This window comes from Salvia hispanica, chromosome 6 (assembly GCF_023119035.1).
Source record: "Salvia hispanica cultivar TCC Black 2014 chromosome 6, UniMelb_Shisp_WGS_1.0, whole genome shotgun sequence".
NCBI lineage: Eukaryota > Viridiplantae > Streptophyta > Magnoliopsida > Lamiales > Lamiaceae > Salvia > Salvia hispanica.
Genome location: NC_062970.1, coordinates 32074226 through 32096364, shown reverse-complemented (window position 1 = coordinate 32096364; position 22139 = coordinate 32074226). Strand labels below are relative to the sequence as shown.

General features: G+C 35.2%; 2 protein-coding genes across 6 annotated transcripts; one reads left to right on the top strand and one right to left on the bottom strand.

The window, feature by feature from the left end:
* Positions 1 to 4969: 4969 nt before the first annotated feature.
* Positions 4970 to 7556, bottom strand: LOC125195152 (protein SIEVE ELEMENT OCCLUSION A-like). Its single transcript, XM_048093344.1, has 7 exons — positions 7392 to 7556; positions 7219 to 7314; positions 6653 to 7110; positions 6461 to 6561; positions 6238 to 6386; positions 5683 to 6156; positions 4970 to 5602 (listed from the first exon to the last, which is right to left on the bottom strand). The coding sequence occupies exons 1-7, from the start codon at positions 7554 to 7556 to the stop codon at positions 4970 to 4972; spliced, it is 2076 nt and encodes a 691-aa protein (XP_047949301.1).
* A 4753-nt stretch (positions 7557 to 12309) lies between these two features.
* LOC125192942 (putative late blight resistance protein homolog R1C-3) lies at positions 12310 to 19026 on the top strand. Of its 5 annotated transcripts, XM_048090623.1 has the most exons (4): positions 13130 to 13233; positions 13807 to 16566; positions 16851 to 16970; positions 18774 to 19026. In XM_048090623.1, exon 2 carries the CDS (start codon positions 14032 to 14034, stop codon positions 15583 to 15585), a length of 1554 nt encoding a protein of 517 aa, XP_047946580.1. In that variant the 5' UTR covers positions 13130 to 13233; positions 13807 to 14031; the 3' UTR covers positions 15586 to 16566; positions 16851 to 16970; positions 18774 to 19026. The 5 variants fall into 5 exon arrangements, with proteins under 5 accessions (XP_047946577.1, XP_047946580.1, XP_047946576.1 ...); XM_048090620.1 differs by lacking the exons at positions 13130 to 13233; positions 18774 to 19026 and adding an exon at positions 12310 to 12396 and having other exon boundaries at positions 16851 to 17081; XM_048090619.1 differs by lacking the exon at positions 18774 to 19026 and having other exon boundaries at positions 16851 to 17081.
* The last annotated feature ends 3113 nt before the right edge of the window (positions 19027 to 22139 follow it).

Genomic DNA, 22139 nt, shown 5'->3' with positions numbered 1-22139 from the left:
TTGCCGGAGTAGATTGCCGGAGACGATTGCCGGAGATGATTGCCGGAGTCGATTGCCGGAGACGATTGCCGGAGAACGAGATCGCCGATTAGATCTATGGTTTTGTCAAAGAGAAGCAGAAGTGGGCGGTCAAATTGGGTAGTTAATTAGTGAATTAATTAGGGTTAATTAATTAGATTTAAAATCCCTTATTTTCTCCTAATTATTTCCTTACTAAGTAATGGGTCATCTTGGTTGGGACAGACGAAAAAGGAAAGTGGGTCATCTTTAGTGGGACGGAGGCTCATTAATTAATAGTATTATTTTTAAAATTTCGTGGTTAAAAAAAATCAACCAATAAGAGGGAATATATATTATCTTGGGAATGGAGATTAATAAGATTAGATTAATTGCACCAAACCAACTTGGAAAGCGGACTGAAAGATATGAAAATTTTTTGATTTGACAAAAGAAACTGAACGTGTCCGCATAGAATTGATTATCATTTAATTAACTAATATTATTATGGCATAGTTAATTACTGCTGCACGTGAAATGCTCTGTTCGATAATGACTTTGGATCTCAGCTCAGCTCTAATAACCCCGTGATAATCCAACTATTAATATAATCAATCAAATCTAGAAATGGAGAATTTATATTTAATTTCGATCCATATCATTTTTATGTAACTAAAATATCATTGCTGATATATTTTTATATAGATAGAAAACCTCTGACCCTAGTTATTTGAGTTTTGTTCAATTTTGAGTTATTCTAAATTATTTGAGTTATTTATTTTTAAGGTTAAAACAAAGTATTTGATCTCACTTATTTTATCTTCTTTCTTACTTTTATTCTTTTGTCTTTCCTAATTTATCCTTTCTTATATTATATTTTTTCTCCCTTTAACCTACTAAATACTAAGTACAACTGTAACAGCCCGTCCTCTTAGGGTACAATAAATGCGGCGGCTGCTACCCAAACGGACTCTAAAGAAGTAAACAAAGGCTAGGGTTTCATTTAAATAGTGTTGACCAAAAGATTAGGAAGAATATCAGAGTATTTAAAACAACAACTTCACCTAGAAAACTTGAATAAGAAAAAGGAAGGTATGATAAATGACGTTCAAAGATCTCAAGAGTATGACATACTCCCTCCGTTCCTTCATAGTTGAGTCATTTTTCCATTTCAGAAAGTTCCCTCATAGTTGAGTCATTTCCATTTATAGTAATTTTTTCCTCTCTCTTACTTTATTCTCTTACTTTATTCTCTCTACTTTATTCACTTTTTACTTTATTCTCTCTACCTTTTTCTCTTTCTTACTTTTTTATCTATTTATTTAACACACTCAACATTCATTTCTTAAACTTCGTGCCGAAAAGTTCCGCCTCAACTATGAGGGAACGGAGGGAGTAGTTTCCAAGATAAAAACCACAAGATAGTCTAAGGCCTCTAAACCGAAAGGAGAGTGCAAAATATTCAGAAGTAACATAAGTGTATCAAAAACTCAGCGGAAAGCGACCAAGAGAAAGAATAGCTATGTATGAAGACACAACTACGCTTGAAGTTCAAAACAACTATCTTAATTAATTATCATGCTCAACACCCGCCACCGCTCGTCATCATTCAACCTACACATAAGGAAAACACATGCAGGGCGAGTATTTTGAAATACTCAGTGAGCTCGTTGCCAAAACATTTTATAAGTTATGCCACCCTTACCAAGTGAACTCGAGTTTTAAACAGTCATAAAGAATATCACGAGTATCACAAAATATATATTTTCCATAGACTGGCCAGTCAAAAATAACTCCACATTTTCTCATAAATTTCCACAATCACAATCACAATATTTCCATGGTGCGACGAAAGTGTGGCCACACTTTTCGCCCACGAGACCGGCCAACTAGCAAGGACGGCTCCCGATCCCATCGTGTACACAGCCTGGTAGAGTTTGCGGCCCATACTCAGACCCGAATTCGTATAATCACATCCATAGCCCTATAGCCCAATGGAGCGAACTCACAAACTAGGCATCAGGCACACAATATCAAAAATAAAACGAACATAGGCATGACATAACAGTTAAACCACCCTTATAACACCAATCAATATTTTTGACAAAATAAAAGAGAGTTTTTAAGAGTAAAGCCCACCTCGACTGCTTAAATTTCAAGTAGTTTCGCTTTTCCGTTATCCGGCTTCGCAACCGAGGTTTCACCTTTTAATCAAATAGGCACGTATCACAAATTAGATTCAACACAAACTCCTAACTTATGCATGTCTCACTACTTTCCCTTTTTCCCATCGATTTATCTTAACGCCATCATTCAATAAAATCAAGTCATGCTTATCATATAATTTCATTAGTATTCTACCTCTAGATCTATCATCAACATGTGTCACACAAGAGTATTTTGCCAACATACACAACACACACACACACGCACACACACCCACATGCATACATATTTACATATCATTTTTTATCCCACGATCACTCAAATAAGATGCATGAGGGTTCAAGAAGACCGATTCATCGGTTAAAAAGAAGAGGAATCAAGTAGAAAGAAGAGGATTAAATATGAGGATACCTTATGAGAAAAACGAATGGTAGAAATTTAGTATTAGCCTTGTTTCTTCAAAATTCTTGGATTGAACTTCAATTCTTCTCCAAAAAATGACAAAGTATTGGAGAATAGGAGAAGAAAAATTGGAGAGAGTGGAGGAGGGAGGGAGGCGATAATATGGGGGCTAGGGTTTAGGAGTCCTCTTATTTATAGTGCTCAACAAGATCTTTAGGTAATTAAGATAGAATATTTGGTAAGATTTCATTCTCCGCAATTAAATAAAATAATATTGTGGAGTGGGGAAGAAGAGTTAACAAAAATAGACTCTAGGGCAAATCCCTTAATTTTCAAAAATTTAGGCTACTTAATTAGCCAAGACTTTGTTTTGGTATATTTTACGGAGTAAAATAAAATATCACGGAGCAAAATAAAAATAAAAAAATCCTCCCCATTGGCATAGAAATAGGCGAGTAATGGCCTTGTAAATAAGGCATGGATTTTTGAATATTAACTAAAATAAGGTATGGCGATGATCTCTTGAAGTATGGAAAGATTTGGTAGAATATTTAAATTCTAGGTATGGAAGGAAATCAAATAAGGAACCAATAAAATAAGCAAAATATTATTTCCTTCCCAACATAGTGATTTTCGAAAATCACTATTAAATAAGGGGGGTGTCGAAAATCATAAAAATTAGATGGCTAGTATTTATGGAAATTTTCTCTAATATTCTCACTCACCCTTAAACAAATAATTTACCTCTTAATAAACCACATGCCACATCACATTAGTCAACAAATTTGACTTTTCAAACTTCCCGGTCAAAGAAACTCATGCAATAAATTCACTTATCAAATAATTCATATCTTCCACGTCATCAATAATAAATTTTAAGGCTCTAAAATTAGGGTTCTAAATTCCGAGATGTTACGACAACATTCTTAAATCTAATACTGAAAACAAATTAACGCCTCAAATAACAAGATATAAAGGGACTATAACCTACAGTCCTATATATTGCACCAGGGCGCATGTAAATGCACCTCTTATATGTAAACCAAGCTACTGTGATTTACAGTTCCCCTAATTCACAAAATCTCGAACGGTAACGTAGTATAATAGTATCAAAATTATTGAATGTTTACTTAGTGATGCAAACTTGCCACAAAAATAAACAAACCAATAATGAAAACATATAAGCCTTAATTTTTAAACCCCAAGACAGTAGGTTGATTATATAAACCTTATTGTACGAAGATAAGCCTCAATTTTAAAATAACGAAAACATATAAACATATAGTAAGTTTCATGTGCTTTCATAAGTTTGTGTTAAAATGACACCATACCACCATTCCTAGCTAATCATTTGTACGCGTGGACGAATTATCAGCTGCCATGTGGCAATCATAAAAAACGCTCAGGGGTAAAATTTCTTGGACTGCAATATCCAATATGCTAAACTGCAATTTTTGCTCGTCTGCAATATCCAATACGCTAGGCTGCAATCTATAGATTGCAGTATAACATTTATACTATTGCTGCTACGTGGTGTCACAGTATTATTTTAAAAGATGTTGTCATTTTAATGCACCCCTGTTTTCATAATATCAAACTTGAAGAAAAGCCTTAATTTTTAAATAATGAAAACATATAAGCCGTAATATTCTCAAAAGATATTTTAAATAAGGACTTATTGTACGAAGCCTTGCCGGGTTACTTGGAATTTATTATATACAATGTCATAAATGAGGTTTCAAAATAATGCATTCAATAAAAAGAATTAATTAATTTAAACTAACAGCGGATTTAATTAAGTTACTTAAATGGTATAGTAATTTGAATATGGACAAAACATGATCAGAAGGAATTAGTACAATTGCAATAATATTCTAATAGAATTAAGCTCAAATTTATTAATTTAGGAAGTCCATTAAGGAAGCCCAATCCATATCGCCTTGGATTAATTCCTAGCCTAAAACATCACAAAGGAAAATAAGATCACAATTAGGGATTAAACTATTTAAATTGCATCTGCTTGATCCTTTTATTTTTGATGATATTTATGGCTTTGTTAACAAATGAGAATTCAGATAGCTTCTTTTCGTTTTGCATTAAGCAGAAGTATCCGTCCATTCATTCACAAGAACATTTGAAAAGGTGAACTTATTGATGAGCAACCGCTAAAGAAACAATGATTTCTTAACAAACTCGACATTAATGAAATAAACACTCATTAATCTCAATAAGAAGACAATCCCTTTTACATCAAATAAATCAGACAACAACAACATCAGCAAATAACAATAGCACACCAATAAACTAGACTGATCAGAGGCAAACAGTCTTTATTACCACAACCCCAGAAAGTAGAAACCAAAAGACCTCACACACAAAAACATAGTAGCACATTCTGGATCCATCACTCCACGCAGCAACGATACATGATGAACTTCTCCATGGGTTGATTACACTCTCCGCAGAGCATTGTTCCGAGGATGTCCTCAATCCCCGGAATGGTAAGTCGGTTGCAATGATGAGGAAAATCGCGTGCCAGGCGGGCTAAATGGTCGTGGAGCCCTGTGGTGAAGTCCAGCGTGGTCTCAGAACTGCTCCACGAGCTATATCCTTCGAATGCCTTGAGTATCATATCCCCATTAGCCTTGGCGATCTTCTTGAGGCCGGCCCCTTCCCCTTGGCTGATGAGGCCCCACCCCTTGTCGTGATCGCCAAGGGCAAGCATGTTCATTGCCTCGCGGAGGAAGGGGTGGCGCTCGCTTTCTTTGACTCCCTGGTGGAACTTTGAGTAGAGCAAGCATTCGATTCTTTTCCAGAAGTTAATGGATGTGGATTTTTCCCATACTTCAACACCAGTGCTTGACAGAGTTTGTGTAATTTGAGTCATGTGATCTTCTCTCGTATTCTTCTTGTATATGTACACCATCTGCAGCTCGATTTTAGCTTCACCAGCAACTCTCTTTGCTTCATTTACGAATTTTTTTATCCATTCGTAGTCATCACCACCAAACAAGCAGATGTACTTGTTTTCTTTTACCTGTACATAGAATCAAAATTATTTTCTTTTTTCTTTTTTGTTTTAATTAATTGAGAGTAATTAGTTGAGTAATTAGTTACCCATTCGGACATTTTTTGAGTAGTTTGTTGAACCATAAACTTGAGGCTCCATTCCCTGAGAGTCTTCCATTGCTCCTCCTCACGCGTCCGACTGAAGGGGAAGGCTGCATTACCCCATGTGCACATCATGCTATAGGAATCTTCATGAACCACTTTTCCTCGGTGATCTATCGACACCATTATCGACTTCTCGGAATAGCGCCACTCCTCTCTCGCGTACTTGACCAAACCCGGTTTCACATATTTTGGATGCTCGATTGCATGCCATGGCATCTTGCACTTCCAATCATTAAATGTTTTCTCATCATCTTCACTCATCTTTTCCACGATCGGGACCCACACGATCTCATACTGCGCTTTCTCTCTCGATCGTTCTCTATAGAAAGTGCCGATTTTCGTTATTTCTTCTTCGGTAATTTTAAGACCCGAGATTAGTAACAGCACTGTTTTCCCTTTCAGAACTTCCACGTCTACCTGTTTTTCAATCACTAAATATTTTGATTACGCACTCACAAAATTATATTCATACTATTTACTCAGAATTATTGGTTGTACCTTTTTGTCGCCTTCACATGAAACTAGACGGGATTCATCTTTTTTTCTTTTTAGAATAGTCTGTAATACACTCAGGTTGCCCATATGGGTTATGTTCTGGTTCAACACCACCTTTAGCTTCTCAACATATCTGATCCGTTTCTTCTCCTCTGCCAAGTTTTAATTTCCATCAAATTAATCACTACCTAGTACTTATAAATAATAGTAGTAATTAATTACTCACCTATGTGTATGTTGCACTCATCAAATTGTTTCTCGAATGAGGTATGAATTTCGGTGATCTTTTCCTCCAATTTAGTAATGCTCCGTGTTTCAGTGTACGAACTTTTTCGGCAAAATTTACAAGCAAAGTTAGTAATACAGAAAACCATATGATGCATGATGCATTATTAGTAGTAATACTTTAATAGCTTACATTTCTGTAGTGTTTCCAACAATTACTGAATAATGAGATGCGCAGGCGACGACTAGTCTAGTCATCCAATACACAGCAATTGGTATGTGATTCCTTGCTTCAATCATCACTTTTGCCTCATTTGCCATGTATTTTGCTCTGAAACTAGTCCTAAATTTGGCAATGAACCTTGTCACCTTAATTGAGACTCTCAATGCCCCCATAATAGCCTCGAAGCTGGATTTCATATTTTCGTAAACATCATCAGTGTGGTCCGGAATCTTCTTGAGCAACGCCACTAAATTTGTGAGTTGATTGCTTTTTTCGAGCTTGGCAAAGAGACAGTATTGGCCATATTCTACAACAAAAGATGCCAAAATTATCACGATTTTATCCTCCCATGTGTAGTTTGTAAGCAGTTGCAGAATCTCCAGCGATGTCTTGTTGCTATCCCCTTCCTTCGAGCACTGGCAGTTCAACTTTACAAAGAAATGACATTTTTTTCAGTTTCCCAATTATACTATTGGTGAGGTACTAGTAGTATATATAGTAAAGAAAAGTAAGTAGTGAAATTAATAGTATCTAACCACACAAGTGATCTGGTGTAACAAATAGGGTAGATTGTCTGGAAGGCTATTGGGTCCAGATATAATCTTCTTGGCCTCCTGACCCGGATCTATCTCCTGTGGAATCATAAATATATAGCCTCATCATTTGAAACTCAAATAAAGCTATATAAAATCACAACAAATACACTTACATCAACGTTGTCCGCACGATCATGATTGATGATACATTCGACCGAGTTAAGAAGACATTCATCGTCGAAGAAGCTGACGCCATCTATATGATGTTCTAGAAGATTCTTTCTGAGAGCAGGGTCGTCAAATGAGAAAGCTGATGTCTTGGTTGATGTAAATTCCATCTCGCCTTCTCTCTAGTCTCTGCTATGTATATATGTTTTGCTTGTTTTTCAGTGTGATTCTTGATTCACAAAATGCGCTCTTTAAATAGCGGAGAATTCAGATAAGGTGACGTTTTAGCATGTACGTAAGCATGTAGAACTACAGTTAACTATATAAATTGTCCTACTAATTAACCTATAATAATATGTAGAACAATGTACATGATCGGGTCACTTCTTTTATTTTCCTACGTGTTAATATTAGTTGATCATAATTTTATAATTAGAACTTGAATTCGGTTTGAAACTACTCCAAAAACTTGTCATTTATTGTTGACATCGCACTGATATATTTTAGGTCATTTTCTACTTACCTTAATTTTGAGTTTTGCGAGAAGCTTCAGCTTCTGCTAAAACATGATAAGAACATATATATTTTAGGTCATTTTATGTCATATAATTTAAAATAGAGGAGTTATTTATCGTACAAAACTGCCCCTCAATATTGTTAATTTTTGTGAGATTCATTGTTTGTAATAATTCATTTAATTATCATGTGTTTCTTCAACAGACTAATTCAGTTCTTGGTTTTATTTGAAGTTTGAGGCTTTATTAAAAGTAAAAACAAATCAAACATTATGTTATTCTTTCAAATACTAAAAATTTTGGGGCGTAGACGATATTTAGAAGAAATGTTAGTTTCGAATTAGTCAACTATTGTAAGTTGTAACAAACTTGTAGTTGCATAAAGGCCATGTTACTTGTTGTTATAGTACTAGTTAAATTAATTACATATTTGATAACAACCTAGTTTTGTTTGATTTGCCTAATGACTACAAGGCGACGTAGAAACTCTGTTTTATACTTTTATCAATTCCACAGCAACATGGCTACGCACACCGTTCCCACTTATATATACATTAAATAAAATCCTAACAACTTAGAATCGAACGATCGAGTAAGAATTTTTTTAATAAGCTACATAGTTCTAACATTCCTATTGCATCTTTAAAAATTCCCATCAATTAGTTATCTTTGATTAGTTTTTCTTTTGTGTCTTCTAGAATTTGAAGAAATTATCAAAATTATTTGTTGATTTTTGCTTAGCTGTTCTCGGACAAGCATGCATAGATCTAATCGATTCTTTTAGCAGTATCATATGATAAATATGTAGACAAATTCTCCTTTAGCACCAAGCCAATGTGTAGGTTAGTTGGGTTAGTACGTAGGGATCAGATTAGGGTCGGATTCACTAATTACCAAGACCTCTTTGTTCTTGTACAAGAGAGCTCAGCCAAACTCTCACCCACGCGGCTGATAAGTTTACAGGTTACAAAGGAGAATCCCTCACAACTATTACAATTACAGTAACTAGTTCTAGCTAGGGTTCTTGAGTAATCTTGACATCTTGATACACCTACACACTCAAGAAGATTGTTAGTATAACAACACAAGATCCTTGCGGATCTAAACAACAATCAACAAAGTATAACAAAGAGACAACTGAATAGATCGCATAATATGGCTCAGAGCCCGCCACATAGCCCAGATCTATTCAACTAGAACCAAATCCAAGGGAGCAACGATGAAACGACTGGAGTCTACCCTCACACCGTCACAACCTTCACCGAACCGCCCCTTCACACCGGATTAGGTCACTGGAACCACCTCGGAACAGAAACCCTAGTTCTCACACTTACAAGCAACCGAAGCAATTGCCTTCCACACGACTCAGGGATCAAGTATTCACACAAGAATGGTGAATCATCTCTAGAAATCAACCGGAAAGGCAATCGGAGAGTAGAGAGAAGGTTGAGAGTCTCAGAGAGTAGAGAGAGAGAGTGTATCGAATAATAAGAGAACAGAAACCGGCTAGTCTCACACATAAACAAACACACATCACAAACCCTTAATCCAACGGCTGAAGAGCCCAATCCAAGTGAAGAGACACGTGGCAGCATCTGGTGTGAGAGGGAGAAGCAGCTGGGCTTCTGGGTCAAGTCCAAAGAATGGATAAAGGCCCAGACACAAATTAAATCAGGCTCAAGCAATAATAGTCCACATATATTCAACACAGAGCTTGACCTTAACCCAACTCAATCCAAAATTTTACTTCCTTCGTCCCACCGAAGATGACATACTTTCATTTTTTACTTTGCTCCAATCAAAATGACTCACTATAAAAAATGGAAACACCTTTTATCTCGATTTTATTCCCCCTCTCTTATTTTACTATCTCCACTTAACACACAAAATAAAGTTGTATAAAATCTCGTGCCTCTAAATAATGGGTCACTTTCATCGAGACGGGGGGAGTACTATTTTGTAAAAGTAATTAACAACTGTAATAAATCACTTCTGTTGTGTGAGTAAGTAATATAAATAGAAGTAATTATTATTACAAAATTTAATATGAAAAAAATTAATTGCGTTCAAAGTGATTTTTGATTATATAAAAGTTTTTTTTTTATTTTAAATTAGATAATACTCTTTCCGTCCCACAAGATTATGCACTTTTTTCTTTTTACCCCGTTCCACAAGTGTATGCACTTTCTGATTTCGAAAACTCTTTTCTCTCTATTGTGGCAGGAACAATACTTTGATTACTTTTCTTTTTGTCTTTGTCTTAATTATATTTACTAATTATACATTAAAACCTTGATCCACCCAAAAGTGTACTCTTGTAAGACGGAGTGAGTAAAATAATTGGTTTGGGTACCCTGTACTGACTAGGCGTTACTTCTAATAGATAAAAAAAAATCAAGATCTGAATAACAAAAATAAATAATCAAAAGAACATGTATAAATTGGTTATTTTTAAATCCTAGAACTCTAAAGTTTAGTATTCTATAGACCAGAAAATTAAACGAGGACAATATTTAAAGTAAATGATATAAATAAAACACTAGATGAAATCCGTCAGTTGAATCTGGCGTTCTTACGTCTTCTTCCTCTTGCCTTGAATTTCTTGGATCTTTCAACTCTTCAATGAATTTTTCAATGTTTAAATCATACTGTAGTTTGGACTAGAGTGTTTATAGGGTTCTAAATCGGTGGTTCCACCTTTTATCCCCAAAATTTAATGATATATTTATATTACCATGTTATTAAAACGTCAATAGTACTGTAGCAGTACTCAGCTCACTAGTTCCAGTAAAATACCTAAGTTGGAGGATCAAGTTATACATTTCTAATTTTTTTAAATCTTTTTATTTTTTAAAGGTGAGACATGAGCATTTTTCTATCAAGTAAAAATGGGTTACTAAGTTTACCAACTTAAATTAGACTGTGCTGGTGTTGTTTGTACGATAGATGTTATTCTCACGGGTATGTATGGCTGAAAAAATCACCAGCAATAATGCATACACAGGCTTCGTCGGATCACTCTCATTTTGTAAATTTTTGGGTATATCAAACAACTTTGTTTGACCGAAACTCTACCTTTTCTAGCCTACTTTCAAACACACCTTAAGGAAGACTAAATTATTAATGTGTTCAGCAAGGTGAAAAAGTTTCGGCACAAATGAATCAGAATATTTAACTAATATAGCAAGTTTAGATATAGGCAGTTAGATACACATACTTCATCGGATGATTCGGATCACTATTTTTTTAGGGATGAGATGAAAGTAATTTTTTGGTATCAAACAACTAATTTGTTTGACCGACTTTCCATTTTCTAATTCTATTATATTACTCTATCGTCCCACGAGTGTATGCACTTTTGGTTGGATACAAGTTTTAATACTTCCTCCGTATCATAGTAGATATTACGCTTGGGGATTGACACGAGATTTTAGGAGGTGTTATTTTGTGTGTTAAGTGAAAAGAGCAAATAATATTTTTATATTAATGTGAAAGAGAATTTTTTTAAATAAGTAATGTGATATTTGTAGGACAAACTAAAAAGGAAAGTGTGACATCTACTAGGGATGGAGGGAGCATAAAATTAATAAAATAAAAAAAAGATAAAATAAAATGAAAATAATGCATACTCGGTGAAATGAAAGAGTTATTACTTTTAAGTGTTACTTCCATCATCTCATGTTAAACATAGAATTTTTGAGCAAGTGGTTTTTTTTGAGTAGGTGGAAAAAGATCAAGTGCCAAAGAGAATGGTATAGGGAATTGAATAAAGAATAAGGTTAAAAGAAATAGCAAAGTAAAGGAGGAAAAAATGAGTGCTTTTATTTTGGGTAAAGAAATGAGTGCTTTTTTACGAAAGACGAAATGAAAGTAACTTTTGGGCATCAACAACTAATTTGTTTGACCGAAACTTTTCATTTTCTAATTCTTTTACTCTAAATCATGCTACAAGAGTACACCTTTGGACATAAATTTTAATATAAAATTAATAAAATAAAAAAGAGAGAAAATAAAATAAAATTAATACATGCTCTTGTGGGGTGAAGAAAGTTATTATTTTAAGTATTACTTCTATCATCTCAGGTTAAACAAATAACTTTTTTTGCACATAAATTGAGCAAGTGGTTTTTAGTGAGTAAGTGGAAAAAGATTAAGTGAGAAAGAGAATTGAATAAAGAATAAGGTTAAAAGAGATAGTAAAGTAAAAAAAACAAATGAGTGATTTTTATGAAAAGAGGAAATGATAATTTGTTTTGGAATGTACGGTAAAGAAATACGAATAGATTTACTTAGATAGAAAAATTAAACTAATAATTTCACATACTAAAATAAAAATAAGAAAACCTATATGCATATTAATTTTAAAAGTGTACTGACCTTTTTTAAAGGTGCATTACCGTTTCCAAACTATAGCTCTTCCCAACTCTGCAATCCTTTCCTGCAAATCGCAATCAGCTACTAAAACACAACTGCAGCTGCAATTGACAGTTAATAGGTAATCCTTGCCTTCAATTGCTTATTTGTTTTTTCCATTTCTTCATCTTTTAATTTGCTTAGACGAGCTTCTGTACGCCTAAATTAGTTGAGAGGAACCGTGAATTAGAGCCAGATTTACTAATTAGAGGGTGAATAATTGAGAAAGATGAAACAAACACTGTATATGTTAGAATAACAAAATATAATTGACTATTTTTGTAAATTGATTGTTGTTTACAGTAAGATCGTGAATACTTTGATGAATGTAGGGTGATTTCTTGATACAAATTACAAACCAATGAATTATTTGGAAGAGTCTGCTTTGCATTGCACGGGTTTGTATGTTTCATAATCATGGTTTGTCGCATTCAGTCAGGATAGAAGATTGGAAGAATAAGTTTTTCCTAGTCAATTGTCATAGTTAGGCTTGGCTTGTTGATTGTTGGAAAGAAAGTATAAAAGGCAAGCATTGTTTATGTCCTCAAAATAATAGTGTTTTGGTTAGCTTTAAAATCATGCAACTCGGTGAAATGTAATCGTGCATCCTCTATACATTCTCTTGACTCAGAACAGATGAACTAGATGCTCTTATATACATTCAACTACAGGTCCCTTGATTGAGAACTAGATGCTCTTAAAGTTGATTCCGGAACTAGATGCTGTTCAAAAACTTGTTGAGGGAATGAAATGCTCTTAATGTGTGCAAAATATAATTGTAAACATTACACACTCTAAAAACACCCCACCACTTAGTAAATTCCAAACTGCCATCCCCTTTAATCTTCTTGTGAACCCCTGCAGCCACAGCACATCAGACCACCATCTCCCTTGTTTCTTGCAATCTCCATCAGCCACTGTAACTATTAGTTTATCTGTAATTCTTTGCTCCAACTGTTTATTTCTTTTGCGTGCTGACTAAGCACTGTTTCTGTTTTTCCATTTCCAATACTTGTTTATTATTAATACCGTGAGTTAAGTGATTATGAACAATCGAAAAGCATACATATATTTTTTCTTTGAAATATAAAAAACGCAGATAGTACATGATGATTTATAGTATAATTTTTAATTGTTATTTCAGTTGTTTATGATTGATTTACCATGATGGAGACCATTTGCAGGCCGAATATCCAGTTAGAAAATTGGTGTTTCTTCTTCTGTTATGACTTATGTGAGGTAGATTATTGCAAACATAACAATGTGGTAAAATTAAGATTTACGGCAGATGAAAGTAGTACTAACAAATAAACCATGAAAATGTCCGATTTTGACAACTCCCCTTTCATTTTCACAGTGGAAATATTCAAATTCTCATTAAATATCTTGTTTCTTTTATGATGAAAAGTTTCAGTTTCAGAAAATTAACTATTTGCTTGCTTCATATTTCATGTTTTCTTAACAAATGCCTATGTTGCTCTCTTTAATGCAGTTAAACTGAATTTTGTTTGAGAGAGAAAGAGTCAGATGGCTTATGCTGCTGTTATTTCTTTAATGAACACAATTGAGGGTCTCCACAATTCTTCTCGTATTACCTTTGATGTCACCACCCCTTGTCCAGAAATCATAGAACCGGCTTACGAGGAGTTGAAGTCCTTGCAAGAAGTTCTTAAAAGATTGGATGGGAGCAGCAAGAGTGGCAGCAGGAAGAAGGTGAATGCTTTGGATTCTCAAATCAGAGATGTTGTTTCTCAGTTTGAAGATAAACTTGAATCTCATATCTCAAATCAGTTTCTTTCACAATCTAATGAAAAGCATTAATGGAGATGAGAGCCATCCATTGCTAGTGTCCATTGACCTGCAGGATTTAAGGAAAGATTTTTGTTCTTTTGTCGAAATGGCAAAGCGAATGGAGGAGCAGTATGTTGATCGGTTAATCAACATGACTGAAGAAGAAGAAGAAGAAGATGATGATAATGATGAAGTTGTTTCCTCCAGAATTGATTTAAGTGGAAATATGCCACATTCAAAGATGGTTGGATTCTCTGATCTGTTTGACCTAATCAAAGATGGGATCATGGGGGATGAGAGGTTCCGTGCTTTATCAATTGTAGGAATGGCGGGCATTGGTAAGACTACTTTGGTTAATGAGATTTTCCAAGACAAAATGGTTGCGAGTCAATATGACTGTCGCGTATGGGTGAAAGTTGGTAGAAAATTTCTATTACATGAAATTGCACGGGACATTCTAGCTCAAGTGGAACATCCAGTTACGGACAAGGAGATTGCAGAGAAGGGGGTAGCTTTCTACTTAAAAAATTTTTTGAAGAAGAGATGTCTTATTGTACTGGATGATGTATGGGACAGAAGTGTCTGGGGTTACTTGAGAAGTTCTTTTCCTGAAGATGCGAGCTCTCAAACCTTGCTCACAACAAGACTACAAGAAGTTGCTCTTGGTGCTCTGAATTTGAATATTGATGGCATCAAAGAAATGCGCTTTTTGGACAAGGAAGAAAGTTGGGATCTTCTCCGTGACAAGGTGTTTGGTCAGGATTCATGCCCACTTAAACTTGAGAAAGTTGGAAAGAAGATTGCTGAAAACTGTGGAGGCCTTCCTCTTTTGATTGTTAGGGTTGCTGGCCTCCTGTCCAAAGCCGAGAAGACACCAGAGTACTGGAATGAGGTGGCAGAGAAACAGAACTTAGTTTTTGTGGATGCATATGACCAAATGATAGAGGTACTATATCCAAGCTATGAGTATTTACCTCAACATCTAAAAGCATGCTTTCTTTATATGGGCGTTTTTCCTCAAAATTATGAGATTCCTCGATCCAAGCTCATCAATATGTGGATTGCCGAGGGTACATTTCTTGAGCTAAGTATGCTTGAAAAATCAGACTATCATGCTATTAACTATTTGAATGAGCTTACTTCTAATAGTGTTATCAGCTTCCACCGAGCGACCTGTTGGTGGCTTGCTGGACAAGAACTTATGAAGACACTGAGAATTCATTCCGCCTTTGGGTATATGGCTACCAAAATTGCTAGGATGACGAATTTTTTTCATGTTATAAGAAGTCGTTTTGATGGTTTAGAAGAAGATATAAAATTACAACATCGACTATGCATCCACAATAACATTTTATTGGGCATCAAAGTATTTTACAAGTCTATGGAAAATGATTGTGCATCCATTGTGCGTTCTCTCCTTTTATTTGGGTCCCTATTATCAGTATCCAGTGTCAGTATCTGTCAATATGAGGCTGCTTAGAGTTCTTGATGCTCTTAACATCCGCTTCTATGAGTTCCCACTTAAGGTACTTAAACTAGTTCAATTAAGATACCTTGCTCTCACATACAACGGAAATCTCCCTACTTCGATATCCAAACTTCGAAGCCTTCAATTTTTAATAATCCATAGACATGTGAGCGTTCAATCTTGTGGAGATCTCTCATACAAGTATGTGCCGTTGGAGATATGGGATATGCAAGAACTAAAGCATATTGAAGTCATGAGAAGCAACCTACCAGATTCTAATTGTAGTCTTTCCTTAAAAAAGCTCTCCAGACTTTTAGGTGTGAGTGCTTACAGCTGTACTAAGGGGGTGCTTGAGAGAATCTCCAATCTGAAAAAGTTAGGAATTCAAATTGAACTGGTACCTGATGAAGATAGTAGGCTCTTTGGTCCCTTGAATTGCATTGGTACTCTAAATGAACTAGACTCTCTTAAATGTGTTGTCGTGAATCCTGAGATGAGTTGTTGTGTTATTCCTCCGCCTGCCCCTTGTTCAATGTTCCTGCCAAATCTGCGAAAGTTGACTCTGAGTGGCCTAGGCTATCCTTGGGAATACATGAGTATAATTGCTAAGCTGGAAAATCTTACCGTGCTTAAATTGCAATGCTATGCCTTTCAAGGCCCAAAGTGGGAAATAAAAGAGAACGAAGCCTTTGGCTTTGGATTCCTTCAAATTGAAGACACTGATTTGGCTGAATGGAAAGTGGCGCCTGGCGGTATGCCATGGATTAGGAAATTGAGCATGAAACACTGCTACCATTTAGAAGAGCTCAATTGGGAACCTGATAACTACATGATTAGGAAGATAGAAGTGGTTGATTGCAACCCTTCACTTGTGGCCCGTGTAAACCAAATTGAAGCAGCTCAGTTGGCAAGGAAATATCGTAACCTTGGCATTTCTCTCCATTCCTCATGGGTTGATGGGAAACTCAAGTCGACAACAACCCCGGTCGAGAGGTTAGCCATTCCACTTGCATTACATTTGTCTCGTATTTCATTGCATCAGTTATTTTACGACAATAATGTATACTGTCATCGTGTGAATGAAAATGTTATATTAATGCATGTTTATAAATTAGGCCATCTCAATGTATAATTATCAGCAATCAGTGTATTCTACTATGTGAACCTGCATATATATAATTATGTACTGTGAGTCTGTGATGTGAATGCACATTTATATATTAAGGTTACTAGATATGAATGATCAACTTCTCAAACTTCGCCCTCGAATACTGCAGGGTAAGGACATTTTGGGATAGGGTTCCTTTGAATTCGGGGAATATGATTTAAAACCACACAGATACAAATTGAAGAGTCTGGTCTGATTGGTGATGAATACTTCGGCTCCTTCGCTTTTGGTACAGGCTCTATCCATGTACACTCAACTTCTGAGTAGCAGTCATATGTTATATTTCTGACAAACTATCTTAACCTCCTAAATTATTAAGGTGAAAGAATTACATTATCGTGAACTAATGATTTCAAGTATCATAAAATTAAATATGTCGGAATATTATTAAGGTGAAAGAATTACATTATCGTTCCCTACGAATTTGGTCGCTTAATTATATTATGCCCCCAATAATATATTACTATGGATAATTGTATAATAGTAGTATGATATGATATGGTATTATATTATACTCCATCCGTCCGCCATTAAATGTCCTATTTTTCTGTTTTGTACGTCCGCCAATAAATGTCTCATTCCACTTTTATTTCATTCCACTTTTATTAGTATTTGTTAAGTGAATCCTGCATTCCAAATAATTTCTTAAAATCCATGTCGGTCAAATATGCAAATTTAATCGTGGAAGAGGGAGTATATATAGGAAATATAATAATTTATTGAACTCTATATTAAAGCATTTCTTTTTAAAATATTTGAAAAAAGAGATTGAAACCCTGATGTGAATTCTCGTCATCCATCTTATTGATGTAGTAGTAGTTACGGTTTCTTAGTAGTTACGGTTTCTTATGGGGCTGTGAATGTTACAAGTACACATCTTCCTTGGACAACCTAGGCACCATAGTATCTACTCCTTCCGTCCCTGATAATTCCACCTAGTATTCCATTTCGGGTCGTCCAACATAATTTGTCTCACTTCACTTTTATCATTTTTGGTAGTGGACCCTATATTCCACTAACTCATTCATACTCACATTTTATTATAAAACTAATACTTTAAAAGTAGGACCTACATCCCATCAACTTTTTCAACTCATTTTCCATTAGATTTCTTAAAACCCGTGTCGGGTCAAAGTGTCCCAACTACATACTGACATCGATCTCTTATGCTTGACCTCAGGTATATCTGCTGACTACAAGTACGTATTACATATTTATATCCGTGTGTGTATATATTGATTCTATGATGATGATGATTTCTTTTGTGAAAAAAAAAAACTGATCAATATTTGCGTGATATGTTGCACTTGTTCCATGAACTAATTTTCAAAGATATTAAATTCCTGCGGAAGCGCGAGAATAAAAGATCATCTACTATATGAACTTACCTAATACATAGTCAAATTATCTTTGAACAATTCAAATTCAACAACACATCAATTTAGTCTATCTAAGTCTATGTGAGAGACGATAAACAAGGATTAAACATCTATAACGATAGAGGCTTCTAAAGTGATAGATTCCAATATTAAACACATCAACGGCGTCAAAATGTGGATTCAATGGTGTAGATACATTTAAACAAGCCTAAATTACAACTTGGAACAACATTGGGAGTTTAGCCTAAACACATGGTAAAAATCACAAGGAAGCATGCTCTCGTTGAGTGGAACAGAGACTTGAGATCGGATCGTCGGAATTTTGGCCAGAACTTATTCTTCTTCTCTCTCTATCTCTCTTTTTCCGTGTCTGAATTTCCCCAAAAAACTTCCAAAAACGCCACTTAAAAATCATAAAAAAACTGCCAATTTGCAGTTGGGCGTAAAACTCCACTCGGGTCGATTAATATGATTTAATGCTTTTGAGACTTGATGAAATGTGTGTTTGTTGATGAATTAATCCTAAACAAAGGCGCTTGTTTTGTTTAATTTTGTTTTAGTACATCAAGGGTTTTGTTTATTCAATTCTTTCCATAGGTGTATTTTTTCTGTGAATTGAGTGTTTTTTAATGTATTTTGTGTTGTTTTTGTAGGAGCACATTGAAGCTTACACCTAAAAGAGAACATGGACCTGTCCTTGCACCTAACAAAGATTTTGAGACTTGATGAAATGTGCATGTATTAAGAACGAAGTTCTTATAAATGGAAAAGACGGCCTCCAAATCGCAAAAGTCGTGACCTTATGAAAACAAAAGGATAGAAAAGAGAAACAAATGGTGAAATAAAGGTGAAACTTCTATTTTGAGGGTCTAATCTTGTCTTGAATTGATCTCAAGTTTGGGGGAGTGAAATTGGGTTGTAAAGACCTTGGACCTTATTGTTGACACATTGTGGATGTTTTGTAAATCGCTTAATGAGTTAAAGAAGTTTGATTTGAAATCCACAAGCCTCTAATGTAGAAGGGACTCTCTTTTATATTAATTTTTCACTTACTTTATTTTCTCTCCACTTGAACTATTTATTACTCCCTCCGTTCATGAAATATTGCCCAAGTTTGACTCGGCACGAGTTTTAAGAAATGTGAAGAAATGTGAGTTAAAAAAGTTAAATGGAATGAAGGTCTCATATTTACATACTCACTCCGTCCCAATAAATATGAAACGTTTGCTTTTCGGCACAAGATTTTATTAGTGTTGTTTTGTGAGTTAAAGAAGATAGAGTAAAGTAAGAGAAAGGAAAAAGTAGAGATAAGGTTATTTCTATTTTAAGAACCGTTTCATTTATAATGGGACAATCCAAAAAGGAAAACGTTTCATTTCTAGTGGGACAGAGGGAGTATTAGTTTTATAATAAAATGTGGGAGTAGAGAGTTGGTGGAAAGTGGGGTCCATTTACCAAATATTGGAAAGAAGCAAAGTGGACAACTTTTCACGGATGGTCCATGAGAAAACTGGACAACATTTCACGGACGGACGGCATATTACTTTCTCAAAATACGTGCGAAAAAAGAAAGTGGTCATTTTAATTGTAACCGAGGGAGTAATGTAAGAATGAATATTTATGTAGATTCAAAATTAATTAATTCACTACTTGTTATTCCGATATTACTTTTGAGTCAAAACAAAATCAAGTTGTTTAGACCATTTTTTTTTGGGTAGTTACCAAGGATATCCATCGGCGAGTCCAATGACTGTTCCCCGTGCTGATTTTTATGCACCTCAATGGGTGGGACAGGTGACCTAAGAATTTAAAACTGCTTCATACCCAAAGGCAGAGATCGATCCCCCTGACCATTTGATTAATTCTAATCATACATTAAATCTCAAAAAAATTTTAAGAAAACTTCTTCAATCATAAGGCAAATCAAAACTTATTTTTGATCAGTTTTCCTATTGAACAACACGAAACTCTTTTGGGTTTTTTTTTATGGAACAACAAATATGGCTGTGTACCGAAAAATTTATGAGGTAAAATATAGGTGTATATATAATATTCTTTTGGATATTGTGTTTGGTATAAATGATTAGTGTAAAATTAATTTTTAAAGTAACACTACTATACTAAGAAATGGGTTTCAGTTTTGTGTAAATTGTTGGAGAGGCCTTAAAACTGTTTTATATTAGTAAAAGTCTTAGAGAGAATGAATGCATATTTAAGCGGCGGAATACACATGCATTCGTGACTTAAAAACACAAACTAATTCCATTCCCATCTCATCTCATGGTGACAAAGTGATACATAAAACATAATGCAGCAACAAGATGGTCAATAGCCTTATTTTTGGACTTAACGTCCTTATTTAGCTCAAATAGTACTACCATGAAAATCACACATACTGGCGAATGTGGGCATCCTCCAATTCGCGGTTGGCACCGGTATTCACCAGAGTTGAAGTGAAATACCAAGCAAAGGCGTCAAAGACGGCGACTTGGGATCCGGTGGAGGCGGAGATTCCGACCTCAACCTGCTGAGGGAGAATGGTGCTCAAGTCAAACACATAGCTCACCTCAAAAGTTTCCTAGCCTGTTATGACTTGAACGCTGATCAATTTGGAAGCTTGCCGGTAGTTGATGCGGGCAATCACCCCATTCCTAAGAATTGTGTTGCCAACGTAGATTACGTTTTTGGAAACATTTGATCCAATGTCAATCCCAACATGACGATTACTCGGATTTGTGACGAAGATGTCGAATTCCACCGCGAACACGGACGGATTTTGACCAGATCTGTCAAAGACTCCAAAGCTGGCGCCGGTGTAACCGACTGGGGAGCCAACGGGCTGGATGAAGAAGGTGAAGCCATCGGCTGGGTTTGTGTCGCCGCTTTTGGGGTTGATGATGAATCTTACGGTGGTTTCGAAATCGACCTGCGCTCCTTGTTGCCAAAATTGGATGGGCTTGGATTACACGGCTCGGCCAGCACGGTGCATTAACGGGTTGCCTGAGTCGTCAGTATTGATCAAACGGAGTGAGGTGGAGTCGGATGGGAAGTGGGCGTCGCCTTGTAACAGTAGGTCAGTTGGCTCCGGGCCGCCATTGAAATCATATTGGAAGGAGGTCCACTGCGACCATGCCGTATTGGCGGTGGCAAGAAGCAAGGCTATGTAGGGAAGCACTGGAATTAGGGTTTGGAAAAGCTTTGCCATGGTTTTATTTAGTTTTTGCTTTGGATTTGGTGGATGCTAGTGCCTTCTCGAGCTTCTATTTATAGTAGTCCAGTTATAAAGTTTTTTTTAAAAAATTACAACTATATTATTTGTACAACTACGTACAGCCCACCAAATTGGACTCCCTGTGTCAAATAGAGGAGTAATTTTTATTTTTTGCATAGAATTACTATCGTGCGTTAAAAATTCGGTCAGTATAAAAAAAATTCATTTTGTAAATATATATAATATCTTACACTAATTATTTGGATCAATATAAAATCATTCCACGAGATATATGCAAATCTGTCATCACAGTCAACCATCTATATTACTATTGTAAATTTGTAATCCCCTATGTCATGCATGTCAAATTTAAATGCGTTAATTCAGGTAAAACACATTCCTAGGTCCTTATACTTTAGTCAAAATGTTTATTAGGTCTTTGTACAATTTTTTCGTTTTAATAGGTCCTTATACTTTTCACAATATTTTTATTAGATCCTCGTATAAATTTTCGTTTTAGTAGGTCCTTATACTTTGATCATAACTTTCATTAGATCCTTGTACAATCTTTTATTTTAGAGACTTTTTTACATTTATTATGGATAATAACTAAATTTAATTAAACTTAATGAACTTTTTAATATTCCATTATTTAACTAGCATAGTCTATAAAGATAATATCATTATGTTATCCAATAATCTCAATAAGTTGTAAAGAATAATAAAAAGATTAACCGTGATGATTGAAGATTAAAATCGAAGTTTTTTTTTAGAATAACTATCCAAATTATCAATTGATTATTTATAT

Excerpts from the sequence above, each read along its gene's own strand:
- LOC125192942 (XM_048090623.1), top strand. The coding sequence starts at position 14,032 with ATGCTTTGGATTCTCAAATCAGAGATGTTGTTTCTCAGTTTGAAGATA.
- LOC125195152 (XM_048093344.1), bottom strand. The coding sequence starts at position 7,556 with ATGGAATTTACATCAACCAAGACATCAGCTTTCTCATTTGACGACCCT. Across the intron at positions 7,111-7,218 it reads TACACCAGATCACTTGTGTG|TTGAACTGCCAGTGCTCGAA; the intron begins GTTAGATACTAT and ends TTCTTTGTAAAG. Across the intron at positions 6,387-6,460 it reads TGAGTGCAACATACACATAG|AGGAGAAGAAACGGATCAGA; the intron begins GTGAGTAATTAA and ends AAAACTTGGCAG.